The 20,693-nt window shown below is 41.3% G+C and overlaps 1 protein-coding gene across 2 annotated transcripts in view; it reads right to left on the reverse strand.

Moving 5' to 3' along the window:
- The window catches only part of ACVR1C (activin A receptor type 1C), an 86,424-nt gene that overhangs the window by 12,395 nt on the left and 53,336 nt on the right, over positions 1 to 20,693 (reverse strand). The window contains exons 3-7 of one of the 2 annotated variants that reach the window (XM_046019692.1): positions 14,760 to 14,999; positions 9,203 to 9,433; positions 6,455 to 6,622; positions 4,939 to 5,095; positions 3,018 to 3,142 (exon numbers count right to left, since the gene is read on the reverse strand). In XM_046019692.1, the coding sequence (XP_045875648.1) occupies positions 3,018 to 3,142; positions 4,939 to 5,095; positions 6,455 to 6,622; positions 9,203 to 9,433; positions 14,760 to 14,999 (921 nt within the window). The remainder of the gene's footprint in view (positions 1 to 3,017; positions 3,143 to 4,938; positions 5,096 to 6,454; positions 6,623 to 9,202; positions 9,434 to 14,759; positions 15,000 to 20,693) is intronic. The other variant, XM_046019694.1, reaches the window with a different exon arrangement.

The raw sequence follows: 20,693 nt of genomic DNA on the forward strand, positions 1-20,693 counted from the left end.
CCTCTTGCAATCGGGTCAGACAATGGCCCTGCATTTGTGAGTTTAGTCTCACAGGCATTGGCCAAGGCCATGGGCACTAATTGGAAATTACATTGTGCCTACCGGCCTCAGAGTTCTGGGCAAGTAGAGAGAATGAACCGGACTCTTAAAGAGACCTTGACAAAACTAATTCTGGAGACTGGCGGTGGATGGGTGGATCTCCTCCCTTTTGCCCTCCTCAGGGCACGATGTACACCCTATTTAAGCAAGGTGACCCCATTTGAAATAATGTTTGAGAGACCCCCCCTCCCGTCCTCGACTGCAAGAGGTTGCCTTAGCGGAAATGACTGACCAATCTGTACTCCAGTCACTGCAGGCATTACAGTCTGTCTTAAAAAAAGCCCACTCAGGGATCCAGACTGCCCACACTGGGATGGAGACGGAGGTGGAACCACATCCCTACTAACCCGGGGACTTGGTTTGGATACGTCGTTATCAAGTGGGAAACTTGGAGCCTCGCTGGAAGGGACCGTTTACTGTTATCTTGACCACCCCCATGGCAGTAAAAGTAGAAGGCATTAGGGCCTGGATTCATGCGGGTCATGTCAAACGAGCCGAGAACGAGGACACTCCCCAGAGATGGAAGCTGCAGGCGACAGACCCCGCTGACCATGGACTAAAGCTAAGGCTAAAAAAACTTAATTTATTGTTGCTCCTATTGTTCCCTGTTTATGAAATGTATAGGTGGGAAATTAGATGAACAGAAATAGGAAAAAAAAATGGAAAAGGTTATACAAAGCGTTGAATGGCTAACTCATCAGCCGACTGTGCACTACTGTTACTTTTTGGCCCCAATATTACATGCTCAAAATAACCCCCTTACAATAGAAGAACATAGAACTGGCTGAAAAGTCAAGGATTTGACTGATTTCCAAAGAAAAAGGGGGAACGTAGGGGCCTGATTAGGCAGAGGAACTGTAAACCCCGGATATAGGGGCGGGCCAGGCCAGATAGCCGTATTCAGTCAGAGGGGTGTGCATATATTAACTGTGGTAGGTTGAAATCCGATTGGCCACCTGTGTGTGGGCGGGGCTCAGCCACCTCTATAAAAGATGGTCTGTGAGGCTGGATAGAGGAGGTTTTTTTTTTTTTAGCAAGAGCCGTGCACCACCGCGAGCTGTAACATGAGTGGCGCCGCCCGGTACACCGCCCAGAGCAGCAGCGGCAGCGGTGCCACAGCAAGCGGCACCTCCTTGTGCACCAGAGAGCAGCAGCAGCGGAGCCGCCTTGAGCTGTAACATGAGCGGCGCCGCCCCATGCACCACCGCGAGCAGCAGCAGCGGCGCCACAGCCAACGGCACCGCCCCGTGCACCGCCCAGAGCAGCAGCAGCAGCGGCGTCACAGCGAGCGGCATCGCCCTGTGCACCGCCAGAGCGGCAGCGGCGCCACAGCGAGGGGCATCGCCCCGTGCACCGCCCAGAGCAGCAGCGGCAGCGGCGCCACAGCAAGCGGCATCGCCCTGTGCACCGCCAGAGCGGCAGCGGCGCCACAGCGAGGGGCATCGCCCCGTGCACCGCCCAGAGCAGCATCGGCAGCGACGCCACAGCAAGCGGCACCGCCTCGTGCACCAGAGCAGCAGCGGCGGCGGGGCCGCCTTGAGCTGTAACACGAGCGGTGCCGCCCCGTGCACCACCCAGAGCAGCAGCGGCAGCAGCGCCACAGCCAGCGGCATCGCCCCGTGCACCGCCCAGAGCAGCAGCGGCAGCGGCGCCACAGCGAGCGGCATCTCCCCGTGCACCGCCCAGAGCAGCAGCGGCAGCGGCGCCACAGCAAGCGGCATCGCCCCGTGCACCGCCCAGAGCAGCAGCGGCAGCGGCGCCACAGCCAGCGGCATCGCCCCGTGCACCGCCCAGAGCAGCAGCGGCAGCGGCGCCACAGCCAGCGGCATCACCCCGTGCACCGCCCAGAGCAGCAGCGGCGGCGGCGCCACCTCAAGCGGCATCGCCCCCTGCACCGCACCGCCCAGAGCAGCAGCGGCAGCGGCGCCAACTCCAGCGGCATTGCCCCGTGCACCGCCCAGAGCAGCAGCGGCAGCAGCGCCACCGCGAGCAGCACTGCCCAGAGCAGCAGCGGCAGCGGCGCCTCTGCGATGCCACGATTGACGCCACCCTGAGCCAGAGTATCAGCAGCAGCGCTGCCGCAAGCAGCCACGCCGCCTCGGGCAGCGCCGCCATCAGGAGCAGCCTCTCAAGAGCCAACAGTGCAGCCATGCCGGGAGTGGGTCTGTGGTACAGTGAGGGTGAGGCAGGGAGCCTCCAGGGGGGACCCCAGCGACTGGGAGGTGGTGGTCCCCAGCAAGACTCGGGCACCTACCAGTCAGTTTGGTTTCTAATGCAGTTTGGTTTCTAATGCAGTTTGGCTTCTAATGCAGTTTGGTTTCTGATGCAGTTTGGTTTTTAATGTAGTTTGGTTTCTAATGCAGTTTGGTTTCTAATGTAGTTTGGTTTCTGATGCATGGCGCGAAATAAAACTTTGCTTGATTTTCGCTTTGTGTCAGTCTCGTTCCTTTGATCACGGACCCTAACACCTTCCACAGCCATTATCATAAGGAAAAAGCAACAACAGTAACAAAAAGCACACAAACAAAAACGGGAAAAACCTGAAAACTAGAAGACGTCAAGGCCTGTGGCTTTTGGTGAATCATTTAACATCTTTGGGTTCAATTTCTGGTGGGAAGTAGGGATACAGCTAACTGCATACAAACTCAAGAAAATTTTCCGGTGCTTCGCAAAGCATCATTAAGAAAATCAGAATTATCAGGAGAACTGTCACCGCCACCTGCGCAGTAATCACACCAAATCATTGTTATATGTAGGGTGCTCCACTCTTGCCACTGGAAAGATAACACCAAAGGGCATTCTCTTAAATATTAAAAAAATGATTCAATATAATGCTTAGAAAAAATACATAGAAAAAAATATCTTGTATTCAGAGCATTGAGAAAAGACAGATACGAAGAGTGTCTCCAACATCTTACCTCCAACTGAACACCTTCGGGCTATTTCCCAATAAACCAGACCAAGAGAATAGATGTCAGCTCGTTTGAAAGACTCAAAGATATTCACATTCATTGTATCATCCAGCATTTCAGGAGCCATATACCTTAAAAAAACATGCACAATGCCAGATCCTCTGTATGACTTTATAGCAATCCAGTAAAATACAACCTTAATAAATCCTCACATAAAATATAAATTAATAGCTTACATCAATTTTAAAAGTAGATCCAAGCCACTGTAATAAATTAAATTTATGTAATATAGCTATTGACTGAACTGTAATTTAAAAAACATTTTAAATAAAACTAGAGGTCATCCTACTCAGTGTATCAAAGCACAGGTGCCAGGAGCCAAATACTTGCAAAGGACAAGCTAGAGGGAAATGCAGTAAGCAAAGCATTCAACAGGAGAGATGGAACTCAACCTCCACCAACAAACATTGCCATGGAAAATTCCTTAAGGCAAAGACCATCTCTTAATCATCATGGTGGGCCCAAGACTCTCACACAGTGTTTAGCAGCATTCCATAAACACCTTCTCTGAATGAACATTTCTACTATAAACTAGCTTCCAGAAATATATACACCTTATATGGTGGCTACAAGAAAATGACAGCCTTGTTCAAGTAAGACTAAACCAAAGAAATCTATAGCCCATGAGACCTGATGGAGTCTAGCTGTCCTAGGGGAATTCTACGATTTCCCAGAGTATTAAGATGAGGATGCAAAACCCTCCCAAACACTTAAAAGTTTTAAAACCTCTGAAGGAGTCCAGCATCCAAGGCTTCCCAGGGGGTGGGAGGTGAGGGGTGTCTGTAATGGGGAGACATTCCAATGGGCAAGCTGAAGTTTACTTTTTATAGGGGAAAGAAGACAAGTCCCATAGAGTTGCCCGGCTTGAATAAACTGCCCTGAAGTGTTCCTGGGGTGTCATTAAATTCTCCTAGGGAACCAAGGGTTAGGACTCAGAGCTTTGGGCTTGGAATCGCAAACATGGCTTGGAGGTCAACTATACCAGAAATCCCCTATTCCAAAGAGTATTTGACAACTCCAGGAAAATGTTTTCATGTTTTCTGACTTCAAGGTCAAGAACCCAGGAATTATGTCAAAGTAGCATGAGCTTGATATTCAAATAAAAGGAAATGGAAGTACACTGGCCATATGACCACAGGCTGGCCAGAACAAGAAACCACCAGAAATCCCATTACTAATGGGCCTGTGGTAATACATATGTCATATGTTCTGTTTCTCTCATATTTGTTCTGAATCCTCAAAAATTCTGTTCCTTGAATGTGGGACTTGTGTCCAAACTCCTGCTACCTCAATATACATCAATTTGGGAGACTTAAGAATAAGTACAATTATAGTAAATACAAAAAATGTAACATATTCTTAAATATGAAGGGAGTACAGTAGCACATGTATGAATTTATGTAGAGTCCCTCGCTTATCTTGCTCAATACATTGACTGTATCTACTGTTTAGAACACTGAACAAATAGAACTAGCCCTGAGTTTCAGTTCATTTATGAGTATAAAGGCTTTGGGGAAGCTATATACTGATGACATGTTTTTCCCCTCCTAGCCATGGGAAAATGTATTCCGGGAAACTGGCCCATTCAAAATAATGCATCACCGTCTCTTCCACCACCCATCTCTACTGGATTCCCCACCCAGATAGCTACTATCGGTATGACTAAAATGCCAACTGTCCTCGCTTTATAACCATTCTGTCACTGATTTCGCAATGACCCAGAGAAGACTCCTTGCTTTCCTCGGCCTAATGATTTTCCATTTGGACTCCCACCTTCACCCTCAAAACACCCACACACTCACCCCAGGATTTCATGTTTATGGGGCGGTCATAGGTCTGAGTGTGCCACCAAAGTTCGTGACCTTACCTTTTGGTTCCCGCTTTAGGATTCTGAGGTATGTCAATTGTGTTCAGTACTGAATCATGCTTCACAGCCAGCCCTAAGTCTGCTATGGCACATGTTTCACATTTTTTCACTAAGATATTCTTTGATTTTATATCTCGATGAGCAATAGCAGGTTTACCTATGAAGCATAAGAAAAGAATACACATTTTTTTTCTTTTTCATTCTTGTTCTTGTTGTTGTTGTTACCAAAGGCTGACTCTCCCTAAAAGGAATCACACTGAACACCTGGCTCAAAAGTCACCTCCAAAAACAGGTCTTCCCTGACCACACATTCCACATCCCTTGTCAGTCTCCACAGAGGACGCCATTTTGCCTTCTTCATAACCCATATTCCTCCCTAAACTATACTGTTCATTCACATGTGTGTTTGATTATCCGTCTCTCCCAGCTAGACTGTAAGCTCCCTAAGGGCAGTGCCTGTGTGTTATTCATCAGCCTTCAGCATGTCATTGATGCTTAGTACACTAGGTGGCACTTAGTAGCCACTAATACATTTTTGTTGCCTGAACAGGGAAAGAATTAGCATTGCTACATCCACATAAGAACATAGCAAATATTCTCTTACAAAACAAGTCTCAAATTTCTACTACCTTAGATTAGCAGTTCTCAAAATTGACCCCCAAATCCCTGGGAGTCTTTGATACTATTTTCCAAATACATAGCTGTGGGATATTAACTTTTCTGCACATATTTCAACCAAAACATAAAGGAACAACTGAATGAAGAGCATGCATGAAAATCTATGCATTAAGTCAGACATTAAAGAGATTTGCAAAAATGTAAAAACAAAACCATATTTTCACTAGATTGGTTTTTGTATTATTAAAAAAATAAAAAGTTTTGAAACTTGTTTAATAATTATTATTAATTAATAAATACTTTAACTTTTTTTCAATTTTAGTTTTTAAAAGAGTAAATATTAATAGACAGAATGAAAATACACAAAAACCTCTGGGGTCCTCAACAATTTTTAAGAGTTTAAGGGATCATAAATCCAAATTTGGGAACCACTGCCCTGAGTGAACTAATGACTTTCTAGAGCAAATTCACTATTAGCTCAATAAATAGAAAAGACAGTGGGAATCATTTGACCTTTAAGTACTTTACATGTAAATATTTTTTTCAAGATCATATTACCATCTCCAATTATTTTAGCTATTAAAAGTAAATATTTTAAATTAGTTATATTCTCTGAACATAGAGCATTTGCCACCAAAGCACAATCTCCCAGGTGTATGTGCTAAATGGCAAAGTTGGAGCCACTAGGTGTAAAAATATTATTATGGCTAATATGCAAAAAGTATGTAGATGAGAGTTGGCTATATTATAATATCCTCAGCTTTATAAAGTATCTTAGTGTTTCTTTACATTTGATAACTGTTTGTAATAAACTAAAATGCAATTAAACACTAAAACACAATGTGGTGTTTCTATCCTCATAAACAAGCAGGAAAAACTTAGAAAGAAAACAACGTACCTTGTGTACCAACGATCTCCATATGTAGGTGGGCCAGGCCACTAGCAATTGAAAGAGCTAGTTTGATCATGCCAGCCACGGTCACTATGTTTCTATTCAAATAGTCATATAAGGAACCCAGTTCATGATATTCGGAGACAAGCCAAAGTTGAGTCCAAGTTCCATTATCTAAATGTGAAAAAGTTATTTTATTGCTATAAATATATGCTGAGAAAGAAACCAAAAGCTTTTACCAAATGTCAGTATTTATAGTAAAGCTGTACGGTTCACAAAGCAAGCTAATTCCTTTAGTGAGGATGCTGACGGTCCAAAGGAGCAAAGTAAAATTTCTCACTGTATCTCTGAAGATACTGATTTCCTAGAACCTGTTGCATGTATCCACCAGAGCTACAGTAAGCTGTGAGAGTGATTCTGATTAAGTGAACAACTCTTTTCTTACTCTCTCTTTATACTGATAGCACCACATTATAGGAGAAGCTACTGACAGATATACTTAGGCTCAGTGTGGTGCTAAAATTACTCTGAGCTTTCAAGAAAGATTGTTCCAGTACAAACCAGAAATGCAACAAATTTACACAAAGTGTTATTAATGTAATAAAGACTCTAAAATTCTAAGAACGTTCATGTTCTTCACCTTTCAAAATACGAAGTTGATGATTTCCCCCAAAAGTTAAGGTTAAGAGCCAAATAGAGTTACTAGACATTTTCAAGTAATTTACTTCATCCAACCAAAAGCTAATCCAGCATATAAAATATTTTTAGCAGAACAGAAATTAGGCTACAACTTCTTCAGGTATTAGAGTCCCTGGAGTTAACTTTAGCTTTTGGAATAGTGTCTACAACAGCTCTGAACAGTCCTGACCTGTTCTAACACTCAGAGAAAGGAAGCCATAATGAACATTTGCTAAGGACTTTTTCTATTAAATGCTTTATGCACAAGAGCTACTCCAAATCCAAATATTTACTTTTCAAATCCGGGTAGTGATAAAATTTCCCAGGAATATAAAAATCAATATAACATGATAAAGTTCAGTGATAAACTAACCATGTATTAAACTAATCCTTATTCTAACTCTTTCCCTGCTCAACAACAGTGGCTATCTTGCCCTCTCATAGCAACGTCTCTGTCAGACTGTTGACTAACCAATGGAACTATAAATACCACAAAAGATTTAGAAATGAGGTTGAAAGCAATGCTGGAGGTCATTTGAAACCATGCACAAAGCCACTGATAAGCCAGTGACAGAGGTAGACCAGTTAAACAGAAGAAGAGACAATCAAGGATGATTTCCATTGGGTCTTATTGTTTTATAATCAAATAAACATCATGATTTAATTAGCCTCCTCAAGATGATCCATATAACTAAAGTCATTACTGCTTTGACAACAATGCTAATTCATCTGATCATTAGGTACACCTCAGCTCAATCTCAGGAAGGAAAAGGAAATATTCTTAGCTTACTAAGAAAGGTCTCATTTTCAGTAGTCTGGATATTTTTTCAAAGTACATAGAATTAAGAATTTGGAAAGAACCTTTTTTGTTTATAGCTCATCTTTATCCAGTTTATACCTGGGAAATCAGAAAACACATACCATCTGCAAACATAATTATGGCCAAAATGTACAATAATTCTAAGCCTCTCTTTTGTCATCTAGTTAGTAATAATCAAGCTTATAATAGATAAAAATAACCACAGATTTTAATTTCTATGGGCAATGGTGGGTCCCTGATATCCACAGGTAATTAGTTTTTTAGATAGAGGTTACAATCTCTACCTCGCCAAAGTTCTTCATGATTATTACTGATCTGAATTTTAAAAAATTGACTGGGTCATGGTTTGCTCATCATTGTGCCCTGTTTCCCTTTGTTATGGGAACTAATGCACAATTAAGTAAGTAAAAGCCATGCAAAAAGAAGAAAGAAAGCGTAAGTAATCCGCAAATTACACCCAGTCCCTGATTGCTCAGGTATTTATACAATATTTTATGAAAATTGATTTCAATACCAAAACATTGATGCTCTGTCTTGCTCCACAAATCTCAAAAAGTCATACTATTTGAGGTTGTTGATGTTAAGCCTCAATATAATTTATACTCAAAGTACAATAATAGAAAATTTCACTAAAATTGATTTGCTTGCTGCCATTCTGGTAATGTTCATAGAGAATTTAAGTCCTGGATTTGAAGCCTATTTATACAGATGAGAAGTACAGTCCTAGCAAAGGTGAATATCCAACTAGCATTCACTGGTATGCCTGTACCAGTTAAAACATTGAAATATTTCTGTCCTCATTGGGTAATAGCTGCTATTCAAAATTCCAATGTCATCCCTTTGCCCTAGACACCCAAAGCAACCTCGCCCGCCTCCCACTCCACCCCCTGACAAGATGCCTCTCCATCTCTTCATGAACCAGCAAGTAACGATAAAAACTAGCATGGCACCGTTCTCCCAGGACTCTGGTCCAGCTGAAGCTTCTGTTCTGATTGGTTGATTCCTGTGCCATACCAGTCACCAAGCATTTTAAATGTCAGCCTGGCTATGGCATCATCATGATTTCATGTCACTCGTTTGCCCTGCCTTTATTGTATGGTTCTGTACATTTATCTGTGGAGAAGAGGAAAAGCATCTTCTATCCTCAATAAAGAAATTGGACTTTTATGTATTTTATTAAAACAAAGAAATTATTTATGGTGATCTGACGATGGAATGACATGTTTACTTGCTGAACCCAATTAGATAGAAAATACCTTTGTTGTCAGCAGCAATGAAACCAAGTATGTTTTCATGTCTCAGCATAACCGTCTGATAAATTTCTGCCTCCCGAAACCAAGATCTTTCATCTCTGGAGGAGAAGATTTTTACAGCCACATCTTCCCCACACCATCTTCCATGCCAGACCTCACCAAATCTACCTTTTCCCACTATCTCCTGAAGTACGATCGTCCTTGCAATTGTTCTTTGAACCAACAGAGGTAGACCTAACCAAAGAAAAGATGGAATTGATGAGTACAAACAAGGAAGTGTCAGGAAAGAACTAACATAATGATTATTATTCTCACAAAAAAGGCAAACATTGAAGTGCTTTCATAATTTTACTGATTTTGAAGAAATAAGGACCATTGTATCGAACTTTTAGGTCAGACCTTTCTCAAAAAAAAAAAAACACTCCAAATTCTCCATATGAATTTCTCTTCTCACATTCCCAAATAAAGATTTCTTGAACATAGCCTGCTGCTACAGATATCTGATTTTCCAGAATTGCTGGAAATCTCCCTGATTTGTCCACGAAAGCCAGTCAGGTTACTAAACAAACAAAAGTAAAAAAAAAAAAAAAAGCCATCAGCCTCTAAAACAAAATGCATAGTTCCTAGTACAACTGGGGAAGCAGAAGAATTCCTTGTGAATTTTTTTAAAAACCAAATTAAAGGGGCGCCTGGGTGGCTCAGTGGGTTGAGGCCTCTGCCCTTGGGTCGTGATCCTGGAGTCCTGGGGTGGAGCTCCGCGTTGGGCTCTCTGCTCCACGGGGAGCCTGCTACCTCCTCTCGCTCTCTCTACCTGCCTCTCTGCCTACTTGTGATCTCTGTTTGTCAAATTAATAAATAAAATCTTAAAAAAAAAAAACCAAAAATTAGGGGCGCCTGGGTGGCTCAGTGGGTTAAAGCCTCTGCCTTTGGCTCAGGTCATGATCCCAGGGTCCTGGAATCGAGCCCCGCATTGGGCTCTCTGCTCGGCAGGGAGCCTGCTTCCCTTCCTCTCTCTCTGCCTGCCTCTCTGCCTGCTTGCGATCTCTGTCTGTCAAATAAATAAATAAAATCTTTAAAAAAAAAAATTAAAATTGCAAAGTTAAGAATCAGATTCAATAATCAAGTGAGATAATCATGTTACGCTAAAAAAAGCAAGGCATCGTCATAAAAAATACCAAATGGACATTCTTTGTGAAATAAAAAAAAATTCAAAGAAAATATATTCCAAGTGTATGTTAAAAGTTTAGATTCTTTGAACCAATAACCCCACCTCTAGAATTCTATCCTAAATATTTAATGCAAAATGCAGAAACATTATGTCAAAATATTTAATACCTTATTATTTACAGGAAATAGAAGGAAAAGTATCAGAAAATAGAAAAATTGGTAAACATAATGCTGTGATTAAGAGAATAGATAAATTTAAAGGCCTCAGTTCCAATTTCAGCCGTGCCACATGTTAACCACGGGCAAGTATCGGAACTTCTCTGAGCTTCAGCTTCCTCATCTACAAAATAGGGGATATTAACAGTACCTATTTCATAGGGGTAACATAAGAATGAATTAGCATGTTAAGCACCTGGGACAGTATCTGGTATATTACATGCTCAGTAAAGGTTAGCCCTTAATATTCTATCCTAGAACAGATTACTTAGAGCAAATGATAATAAAGCTGCTTATGAGAAGGTATTTCTTAATGACATTGGAAAATACTTTTGCTATAATGTGAAATGAAAATAACACAGTAAATTCGACTCATCTAAATAAGTATACCTAGCTATTCAAAATATGCACAGGAAAAAGCCTGTAAAGGAAATTTGTCAAATGTTATGATGATGGTTCTTCCTATTTAGTGGAATCGGGGTGAACTGTGATATTCTTCTTTCTACTATGCATTTTCTTAATTTCCACAATAGGTACTTACCACTCTTATAATTAGAGGAAAATAGGTAAAGAGGTTATAGTCTAAGTTTACTCTGGGAAGTCATGTGCACAGATGGCTTGGAAACTCTCATTGCCACGGCCCCCTAAGCTCTGCAGGGTTCGGCCTCTGCTCCTGAAATGAGCCACGGTTTATTCAGATGTTCTCCTCTTCCTAAGAACCACCCACTGTGGCTAAATAAGCACAGACTATAAGGTTGCTATTATGGATCTCAACAATTAGTCATAGAGCCCCATAGCCAGGAAGTTCTGAAATTGTCTAGTTCAACTTTATCATTTTAGGGATGAGAAAATCGGGGCCCTGCAGTAATCGAAGACTGGCCCAGAAATAGGCTCTAGTGGGAGGCCAACCTACAGCTGAAATGCTGGTGTTCAGTCCAAACTCTTGCTCTCCCTCGAGGGAGACAAAACATAAGGGACTCAATCTCACAAAACAAACTGAGGGTTGCTGGGGGACGTGGGGTATGGAGAGGGTGGCTGGGTTACAGACATCGGGGAGGGTATGTGCTGTGGTGAGTGCTGTGAAATGTGTAAGCCTGATGATTCACAGACCTGTATCCCTGGGGATAAAAATACATTATATGTTAATAAAAATAATTTAAAACAAAACAAAACAAAAAAACTCTTTCTCTCACCATTCAGTGGATATGCCCGCAGTCTTCCCCTGTTGGGAAGACTTCCAGCAGCAAACTCTTAAGGGCTATTTCTTCAGGCTATGGCCAATTTTACTACTTGACCATGCAGTAAAAGTTGTACTAACAATTATCAGGCCAAATTGCAATCTCAGTCTCCCTCCTCCCTCCCCGATCTTGCACGCACACACTCACCAGAATGCCACCCTCAACAACCACTACCACCAGCAACTGACTAGAGAACTCGATTAGCCTCTGTTTTCAAACTGCAAATTGATCAAACACAGGACCAATGCCACAGACCAGGGACAGAAGAAGACAAGATCAATAAAGGTACTGATCACAGCAATTAAGCTGAGACACTAAAACTCAGGGAAAGTTTCTTCGGTATCTTTCAAGACAACCACTCCAAATAACCTAGGTCTTGTTTATACACTTAGAGATTTCATTTGAAGATACATAGACTTTGCTTCTCCCTGTAGGTTCATTTCACTTTTTAAAAATTGTTTTATTTTTTATTTTTTACCAGCAGTTGTAAAAGCTGATGCCTTCTGATGGGAAGGCATCTTTCAGTAACATCACCACCCATCAGGAGTGTTATATTGGGACAGGAAAGCAGCCATTCACCCAGTTTCTCAGAAGCCACCTGAGACGCAAGCCATTCTCAGAAATAGTCCCGCAGCAGATCTGTTCACTTGCCTTTCCTGCAGGTATTTTATTTCTTTGAAATGACCTGGTCAGGGATAAGCCTCACAATTTTTGTTTTTCAACATCTAACAAAATTGCCTTTGCCTAAAGGCAAAGCGGAAGCACCTGATTTCCTCCCAGTGAACGAGCTTTCATGATGGAAACTTGTTGCAGCTAGACCCATTCTCTCTGATTACCAAAGGCACTGCTGTCATCAGGTACTTTTAGCCAGTGCTCACTGCTAAATGGATGTAGCTGACTCTAAGAAAAAGTGTCTAAAACGCTTACATTTTTTAAAAAAATATTTTATTTGTTTATTTGACAGAGATCACAAGTAGGCAGAGAAGCAGGCAGAGAGAGAGGGGGAAACAGGCTCCCCGCCGAGCAGAGAGCCCGATGTGGGGCTCGATCCCAGGACCCTGAGATCATGACCTGAGCTGAAGGCAGAGGCTTTAACCCACTAAGCCACCCAGGCGCCCTTCTAAAACTCTTTCAAACTGGTCATTAAAATCATCTGTGCTTGGGTACATGTACAGCTTTCTTTTTAAGAAAGATCTTAGAATAGAGATGAGAGTTCAACAGTCAATAAACCCAGATTTAGGTTTAAAGATGCACAAAAACACCAAAATATCGTAAAGTTTATTTTTTAAAATTTCATGTCCTGGCTCATGACTACTTTCTTAAACTAAATATCCATTCTCCAGTTATAAAGTCTCTATTATTTTTATTTGAGAGGGGAAATCTTCGTCATCTTAAATACATTCAAGGAGGAGCTACTTAATGTCTTCAGATGAACTGAAATGCTTGGTGGGAATATTAGATAGTTATTTAATCACTTGAAATTTATCGAGAAATTATATGAGGTTTCAAGGAATTGGGCACAAATCAGAGCACCCTCTGCTCATATTTTGTGCCTAGAATGTCACCAGTGTCCAGGAAATTAGCACCCAGTGGGTCCCAGGATGTAACAGTCAAGGAAGGATGAGTACTGAATCTGAACAGCTTTACTTTTAAAGGAAGAACATCAGTTTTCTATGCAATAATTTAATTTGGATTTTTGTTCTATAAACTTTGCAGTCTGGAGACAATTTATTCTGGGATGCCTCCTTTGAAAACATGCCACCTAATTTGTGCAGTGATGGCACACACATTGAGACCTTGGTCCATGACATAGCAGGGGACCTTGCCCCCCAAACAACAAACTCTCTGGACTCTGGGGATGGCCTGATTAGGCCTCTCTTTCCTGGACTCTTAGGGGACTGTAAAGCTACTTCCTGTTACATACAGACTCTCATACAGATGCTACTGTCCCTCCAGCATCTGCCCTTGTTCATTGTGCCTGCCTGAAGGCTGTGGGCTGGGGAGTTTCTCAAAGTCTGTTTGGGGTAGTCATTCTAAATGATCCTTCCAAAGAAAGAAGGGTCCTGGCGGCCCCTAAAGTGACCCACGTAGGCTCACTCTAGTTCACATTTCTGTAGTACTGCATGCCGGCAGGATTTATGGATATATATATGAGGAAAGGTCATTTTAGAAAGTTTGTTATTACAGAGAAATCTGCTTGGTCGCCAGAAACCCAAAATGGCCTCATATGGTTTGTGCGATGAAAAAGGATCATTTAGGCCATAAAACAGCCTGGTCTTTTGAATTGCTTCACCAGGGGTTGGGGAGTTCCATTAAAGAGGAATAGACTTACCATACTACCTTAGCAAAATCAGCACAGGAGGGCTGCACTACTCCCTATCATCTCTGTTCCTGTGCTTTAAGAATACATTCTTGATTTTAATTTCAGGTCAGCTCCCCGTTGACTTCACACACACGAACATCATAGGGGGTGCTTTGGATTCTAAAGACTTCCAATACCACAAGCAAAGACACTCTAAGAATACTATGCTCAACTAACATTATTCCTCAGAACTCAGCTCCTCAAATACAGTAACTTTTGTGCCCATGAACCATTACAAAGAGAGCAACAATGATTATTACTAACCATAATGGCGGGGGGCGGGAGAGAAGAGAAACTCTTTATTGATTCAGAAGTACATTCTGAAAGAATATAAAAATGAGAATCTGAATACCCAAGGACAGAAAAGGCAACTGAGAGGACTTAATTCTTTTGGCCACAGCTGTTGGCTCTCTTCATCAAATCCAAAAACAAGTTTAATATCAGAACTTACCCGTACCACATCAAGGCACTCTAAATGACCCAGTTCAAAATATTGGGGCCCCTTTTGTTAGAAATTGTTTTTATTTCTTTTTTAAATAAGAGTTTTTTTACTACAAAATGGACAACAGGCACATACCAGAGCCAGATCCAGAGGCAGTCACGTCATAAATCAGATCTTTGAGAGTTTTTCCAGCATTTACCAGATTGCACTCGGAGAGGGGTTCCTCCACATTCTGTCTCTTTTTCTTCCTATTTGTGCACGGTCGACCTTGGCATGCCCAGATGGTCAGAACTGTGGCCAAGGACAGGAGGCAGACTGGCACAGTAATGACAATGGTCAACTCCATGGGTCCAAGTTTGGGGGCATTTGGAGATGCTTCAGTTAAAAAAAAAAAAAAAAGAACATGACCATACATCAACCCATTTAAGGTACTCTGGAAATTGGAAATGTGATCACCAAAATCTCACATCTTTGATGTGGAGCTACACGCTATTCACTTAGGTGAGTTGGTAAAGATTCTCTGGGGGATAAGCAAAGATGGGGAAAGGGAGTTGAGGTCAGGATGCACCCAGAATAATTATGCCAGGTGAAGATGGGAGCCAGAATGAGGATCATGGAAAGCACCGGTGCATGGGATCCTTTTTAAATCCTCCAAGGCATTTGACATTTTTCTACTATCTTCTTCCCATTTTTCAGCAGTCCATCCTGAGAGCACATTCATTCATTCACGCCACAAATAATTACTGAGCTCCGACAATATGTTGCCACTATTCCAGGTGCTGGAGATACAGTGGTGATGACAGCCAAATCCTTGTTCTCGTGGCGCTTATGTTCTCATACACCCACTAAACAGATGGATATGCGATACCCAAACAGGAGGCCCTCAGTGTTATAATGAAGCAGAGGGGAAAGCACATGACGCCGGGGTGCCCCTTAAGACAGAGTGCTCCCAAAGGCTACTCTGGGAGGGGGCAGGGAGAACAGCAGGAAGAGCCCAAGGAGGTGTGCTCTGGGCAACATGAAAGCAAGTGTACACCCCAAGATGAGGCCCACTCGGGCTGCTCAGGAACAATCCCTGCCCAGAGTGCAGTAAGCGAGGAGAAAGGCAGAAGACAGTAGGAGGCAACCAAGGGAAAGAGCATGTGGGGTATGGTAGGCTAAGTGAAGGACTGTGTCTTCTAGTCCAAGCAGATGCTGTCTCAGGACTTGGAGCAGGCAGACTAACTATGTGATCTCACTTCCATTCTGCAGGGCTGCAGAGGGGCCCAGGAGTAAAAGTGAAGAGACCCATGAGATCATCCAGGCAGGAGGGGACAGGGTGGCCTTGGCTGAACTCAACCTGAAACAGGAGCACTTCCTTCTCAGTCCCCATTCATTCTCTACACCCCTTTACTGTTTCGTTTTCATTCCTGGGTTGTATCACTGTCTGACACATCATATATTCATGTATTTATTTATTATTGGATTCCCTCCAAAGAAGGTGTGCTTGGTGAGAGAAAGAACTTTGCCTGTTTTTCACAACCATATCCCCAGTGTTTACAACTGGAGATGATTAATAGTTCTTGAATCGCAGAACCACTAAAACTTCTACTAGTTTTTTTCTTAATAGGTAAGGGATAAGATTTTTAGTTTTGGAAAAATAAACCTAATAATTGAAACCAAGTAACATAAGGATATAATTTTTGACTCTAATATTAAAACACAGATAGCCACTTTTTCCAAAGCTCTCCTTGCACCTAAGAAGTCTTTTTAATTTAGGGACAATAGTGATCCATGAAAAATCTACGATGGCAGATAATTTCTGTATTTTTCAAAGAAATTATTTTGACACTTGAAATGAGCACATAGTTCATTTTTTCTTCGTTCACTAGACATCCTCGGGATCGATTTAATTTTATCCCCCTATCCTATCATTAGGAATCATGATTTTTTGTTTTAATAAACCCTAGGAAGTATTTGATAGAATATAGGAACAGAACTCTGGCGTCTTAGCTTCTCAGACATCAAGGAGAAATAGAAGAATGCAGGCTTTGGAGAAAGAGAAGCAAAAGTAAGCAGACATTTTCTCCATTTGTGGCTATAATGCCTTGAGCAAACTACACCCTTCCTGAGCTGACAGGCATACTCAGAGAGAGGGTTGCAGACATGCATGGAAAGCAACAGCACAACAACTGCCCCTTAGAATCTAAACAAATGAAGGTGATAATGGACCTTGTGAATTAAGCCATTCCTCAGACTTCCTTCTTTGCAATGACAATCCTGAAGAGTTCCTTATATTAAATGCATTTACATTTTACTTACAATATATCAACCAGAATATATAAGTATAAAGGCAAAACAAATATTTAATTCTCAAGGAAAAGGAATCGAATTCTTCAAAAACATGTTCATACGAGTATCACCATAATCCTAAAAATAGTTGTTGTTTTCTTTTTAAACCGATAAAAGAATTAAAACTGTTAAGAGAACTCTGGAAACAAACATTATCCGTGCTCTTCTACTTTGCCCTGGGAATTCTGGCAGATCACCAACTTTCCCTCTCCAGAGTGTTTCAGGATTCCTCTGAAGACATCAGGAGTTGTCCAGGTGCATATGAGAAGAACTTGGCCTTGAATGTTCTCATGAGAAGGTGCTAAAAGAGTTCTTTGACTTGACTTTGCTTTAAAAATCATTAACCATAGTACTTGCAACTTGTACCATTTCCTATTACAAAAGGGTTTTATTATTCATTTCACAATGATCTTTCAAACACACATTTCAAATTGTATCTATATCTCTAGGTCCTCACGATGGTATTCTAGGAATCCTATGAAAGCACTTAATCTTTTGCAACCTACATAAACATCTCACTTAAATGTTTTTAAAACAAAAATAAAATTTAAAAAATAAAATTCCACTATTAGATCCATTTAAATGGCTATATCTTATTTCAATATATGTTATCAGGACCTACCAATATAAACATTACAGTTAACAAGCTTATTGACTCTTCATTTCAGTAGCTCTATTAAGCAGAGCTCGGATCATCACTATGGCAACCAATAAAGAGGCGAAAGGTCAGTGACCCTGAAAATAGAATATTCTCTATAAAATTGTACTGCTCTAGTGAAGGTTACTGCTCTCAGAGATGTTTATTACAGATGAGCAATTTTTCTACTTTTGTGAACAAATTTACTGATGGGAGTTAGTAATAAAAAAAGATTACTCAGCTAGAAAAAGGCAAGCAACAATATCCAGAAAGAGCTCCTTAAACACCGAGCAATTTTTAAAGCAAACATTTGTAAAACTATCTTCTAAACCAAATGTTGATTGTAATCTCTATAGGAGATAAATGAAGAAAAACTGTGGTCTCCACTCAATGAGTCATAGCAAAGGAGATAGCAGTGCAGCTAAGAATACATTTTAATAAGTTACCTTTGATGAGCGTATTATTTTTTCTAGCAGGTTTTACATTCTCGATCATAGAACTCTCATAATTCAATAATTTCCAATCTGAGACTGCCTGTGCCAAATGAAATGCACGCTCCATATCATAAGCAGCTCCATGGGAGAATGTGTTAATCCCAAAAGTGAGGTCTGAGGAATGCTGCATTGTTCGTTCATATAATTTCACTCTCCAGCAATTAAATAGAATAGATGAGGATAGCGGGCAGAGAAAAGCTCTAGGTGAGAGCCTAGGTCACAAAGATCTCCCCTCTGTAAGCTCTATAATACACTGAACCAAGGAAGTATTTACGAGGCATGGAAAGGAATATTAACGAGGCAGGGAGAAGGACACATTGACCCAAATGGGGTGGAAGATTCTGGACAGCTGAAGAGAGTCCTGTGAAAGGCAGATGAATATAAGAAAGTAAGATAAGACAAAACAATAATAACCAAAAAGCAAAAAAGGGAGGAAGGAAAAAGGAAGGAAGGGAGGGAGGGACAAAGGAGTATATATTTTTAAAAAACATTTTTTGTGTGTGTGTGAACCTTGCTACTTCCACTAGAGACCTGAGTAGAACTGTTGATGGTGAAAGTCAATGATCACTGCCACTGCTCAAATATCAGAACTATTTTCAATGCCTCAGCTTCTTCTAGGACAGTGCCTCCTTGCCACTCCCTACTTTCAGCTTTAGGGAAGCAATCCTCAAGATGAAAAGAAAAAGATAATACGGCCATGACCCCCATGTTTCCTCCCCTGCTGACCTCCCCTCTTTCCTTATTAAAATTAATAAGGAAATAAATTCTATAATTACTGATGTTTGTAAGATTTATAAGACTTTTAAATTAATTAATTTATATCTCCTTAGTTTATGCTATTAGTAGGATGACAGAATTAAGTGGAGCTCTGGACTAGATCAATAGCTTCAAATAGCCTATTATTGGTATAGAAATCTTAAAATGTCTATGTTCCATGTAAAGACACCTTTCAACTGATTATGAACTAAGACATTACAATGGAGTGAGGAATAGAAACTCTTTGAGAAGGGACATCTGGGTGGTTCAGTCGGTTAAGCATCCAATTCTTGGTTTCAGCTCAGGTTATGGTCTCAGAGTTGTGAGATGGACTCCCATGTCGGACTCTGTGCTGGGTATGGAGCCTGCTTAAGATTCTTTCTCTCCCTCTCCCTCTGCCCCTCCTCCCCCTCTCTCTCTTAAAAAAAAAGGAAAAAGAAAAAGAAAAGAAAAGAAATTCTTTGAGCAGAGAATGACTAAAGACATATGCACTGGCGGGACAGCTGGTGAAAAACAAATCCAAAGAAAACAGAGGTCTCCGTCCAAAATGATTTTTTACAAAACTTTGCAGGGTTAGTGCTTCCTTCCCAAAGCTGTTATAGGAAATAACCTATAGAAACTGAAGAGGATCCAAAATACCCCTAAAGAAACCACAGACTAATTTAATATTAAAACCACTTGTATTCCTTTTATTAAAAGTTTTGCCCCAAGTGAAAAGATACCACCTTGCAAGATTGTAACTATGAATGTATAAATATCAAGTCTTCACTGCCTCCCCTCCCCTTCTCCTCACAAGAGGAAGCATTTCTTTTTCTAGCTTGGAGCATGTTCTCAGGTAGTAAGCCAACGAAAACAGACAATGCTGCTTGAGATGCCTTCTGAAGGGTGTGCTTCTGTCCTGGCCATGTGGAGGAAATGCCACCAGGGCCAAATGAAAGCTGTGATCCATCCACCTACCCTATAAACTCTCTATGGCACAGAGGCACAGACTATGACATTAATGAAAGAAAGGGTCTTTGTTTAGCTTAGTTCACAGGGTTCTGGGGGGAAATCGTGGAAATAATATCTGCAGCTGAAACAAGAGGATACATTGCCTCTAAGACATTCAAAGCTACCTTGTTAATTAGCTCAACAGGAATAGTATATTTGCCAAAAAGAGAAAGACTTGTTAAGCACTGAGAAGTCTCCCAAGTCTTCATGATGAACCACTTTGAACCTGCCATTTCAAATCATCCTTAAATGTGGATACCATCATTTCGAACATCTGCTTGATGGTAATGAAAAGACATTTTGAATTGGTTTCTTGCTGCTCTACTAAAAGACTGGATCCAAATGGACTGCTTTGTGTAACGCTGCACTGAGAACAACTCTCTAGGGCAGATGCCCGAAAATGAGGCACAGTCCACATCTTTATGGAATTTAAATTCTACTAAGGAATATATGATCCGCCTAGGGAAAAATTCCAAAACAATTTCTACAGTAAAAATATGAAGACAACTTTACATAAGAGCAAGGCAAGTGGGAGATAAGAGAAAGATCATGATGAAGAATTCCATTCATGATCAGTCCAATATAAAACCACACGGAATTGCACTTACATGTGGGAAGTGAATGGGTCTCTGTTGCTAAGTCAAAGATATTGGTTTTATTTGTCTAACATTCTTACATTATTCCACATTCACAAATTGCAGGCATCCCCCTACTCTCTGGAGCTTTTCATAGCTTCCTACTTCTTCACAGTGACCCTTATAAATGTCATCAGGAATAATCCAATGAGAAGTGAATTCAGTTAGATCCCTCCAACATACTCCAATACAAGGAACAGCAAACGGCCATCCTTCTCCATGGAGT

This window comes from Meles meles, chromosome 9 (assembly GCF_922984935.1).
Source record: "Meles meles chromosome 9, mMelMel3.1 paternal haplotype, whole genome shotgun sequence".
Classification (NCBI taxonomy): Eukaryota; Metazoa; Chordata; class Mammalia; order Carnivora; family Mustelidae; genus Meles; species Meles meles.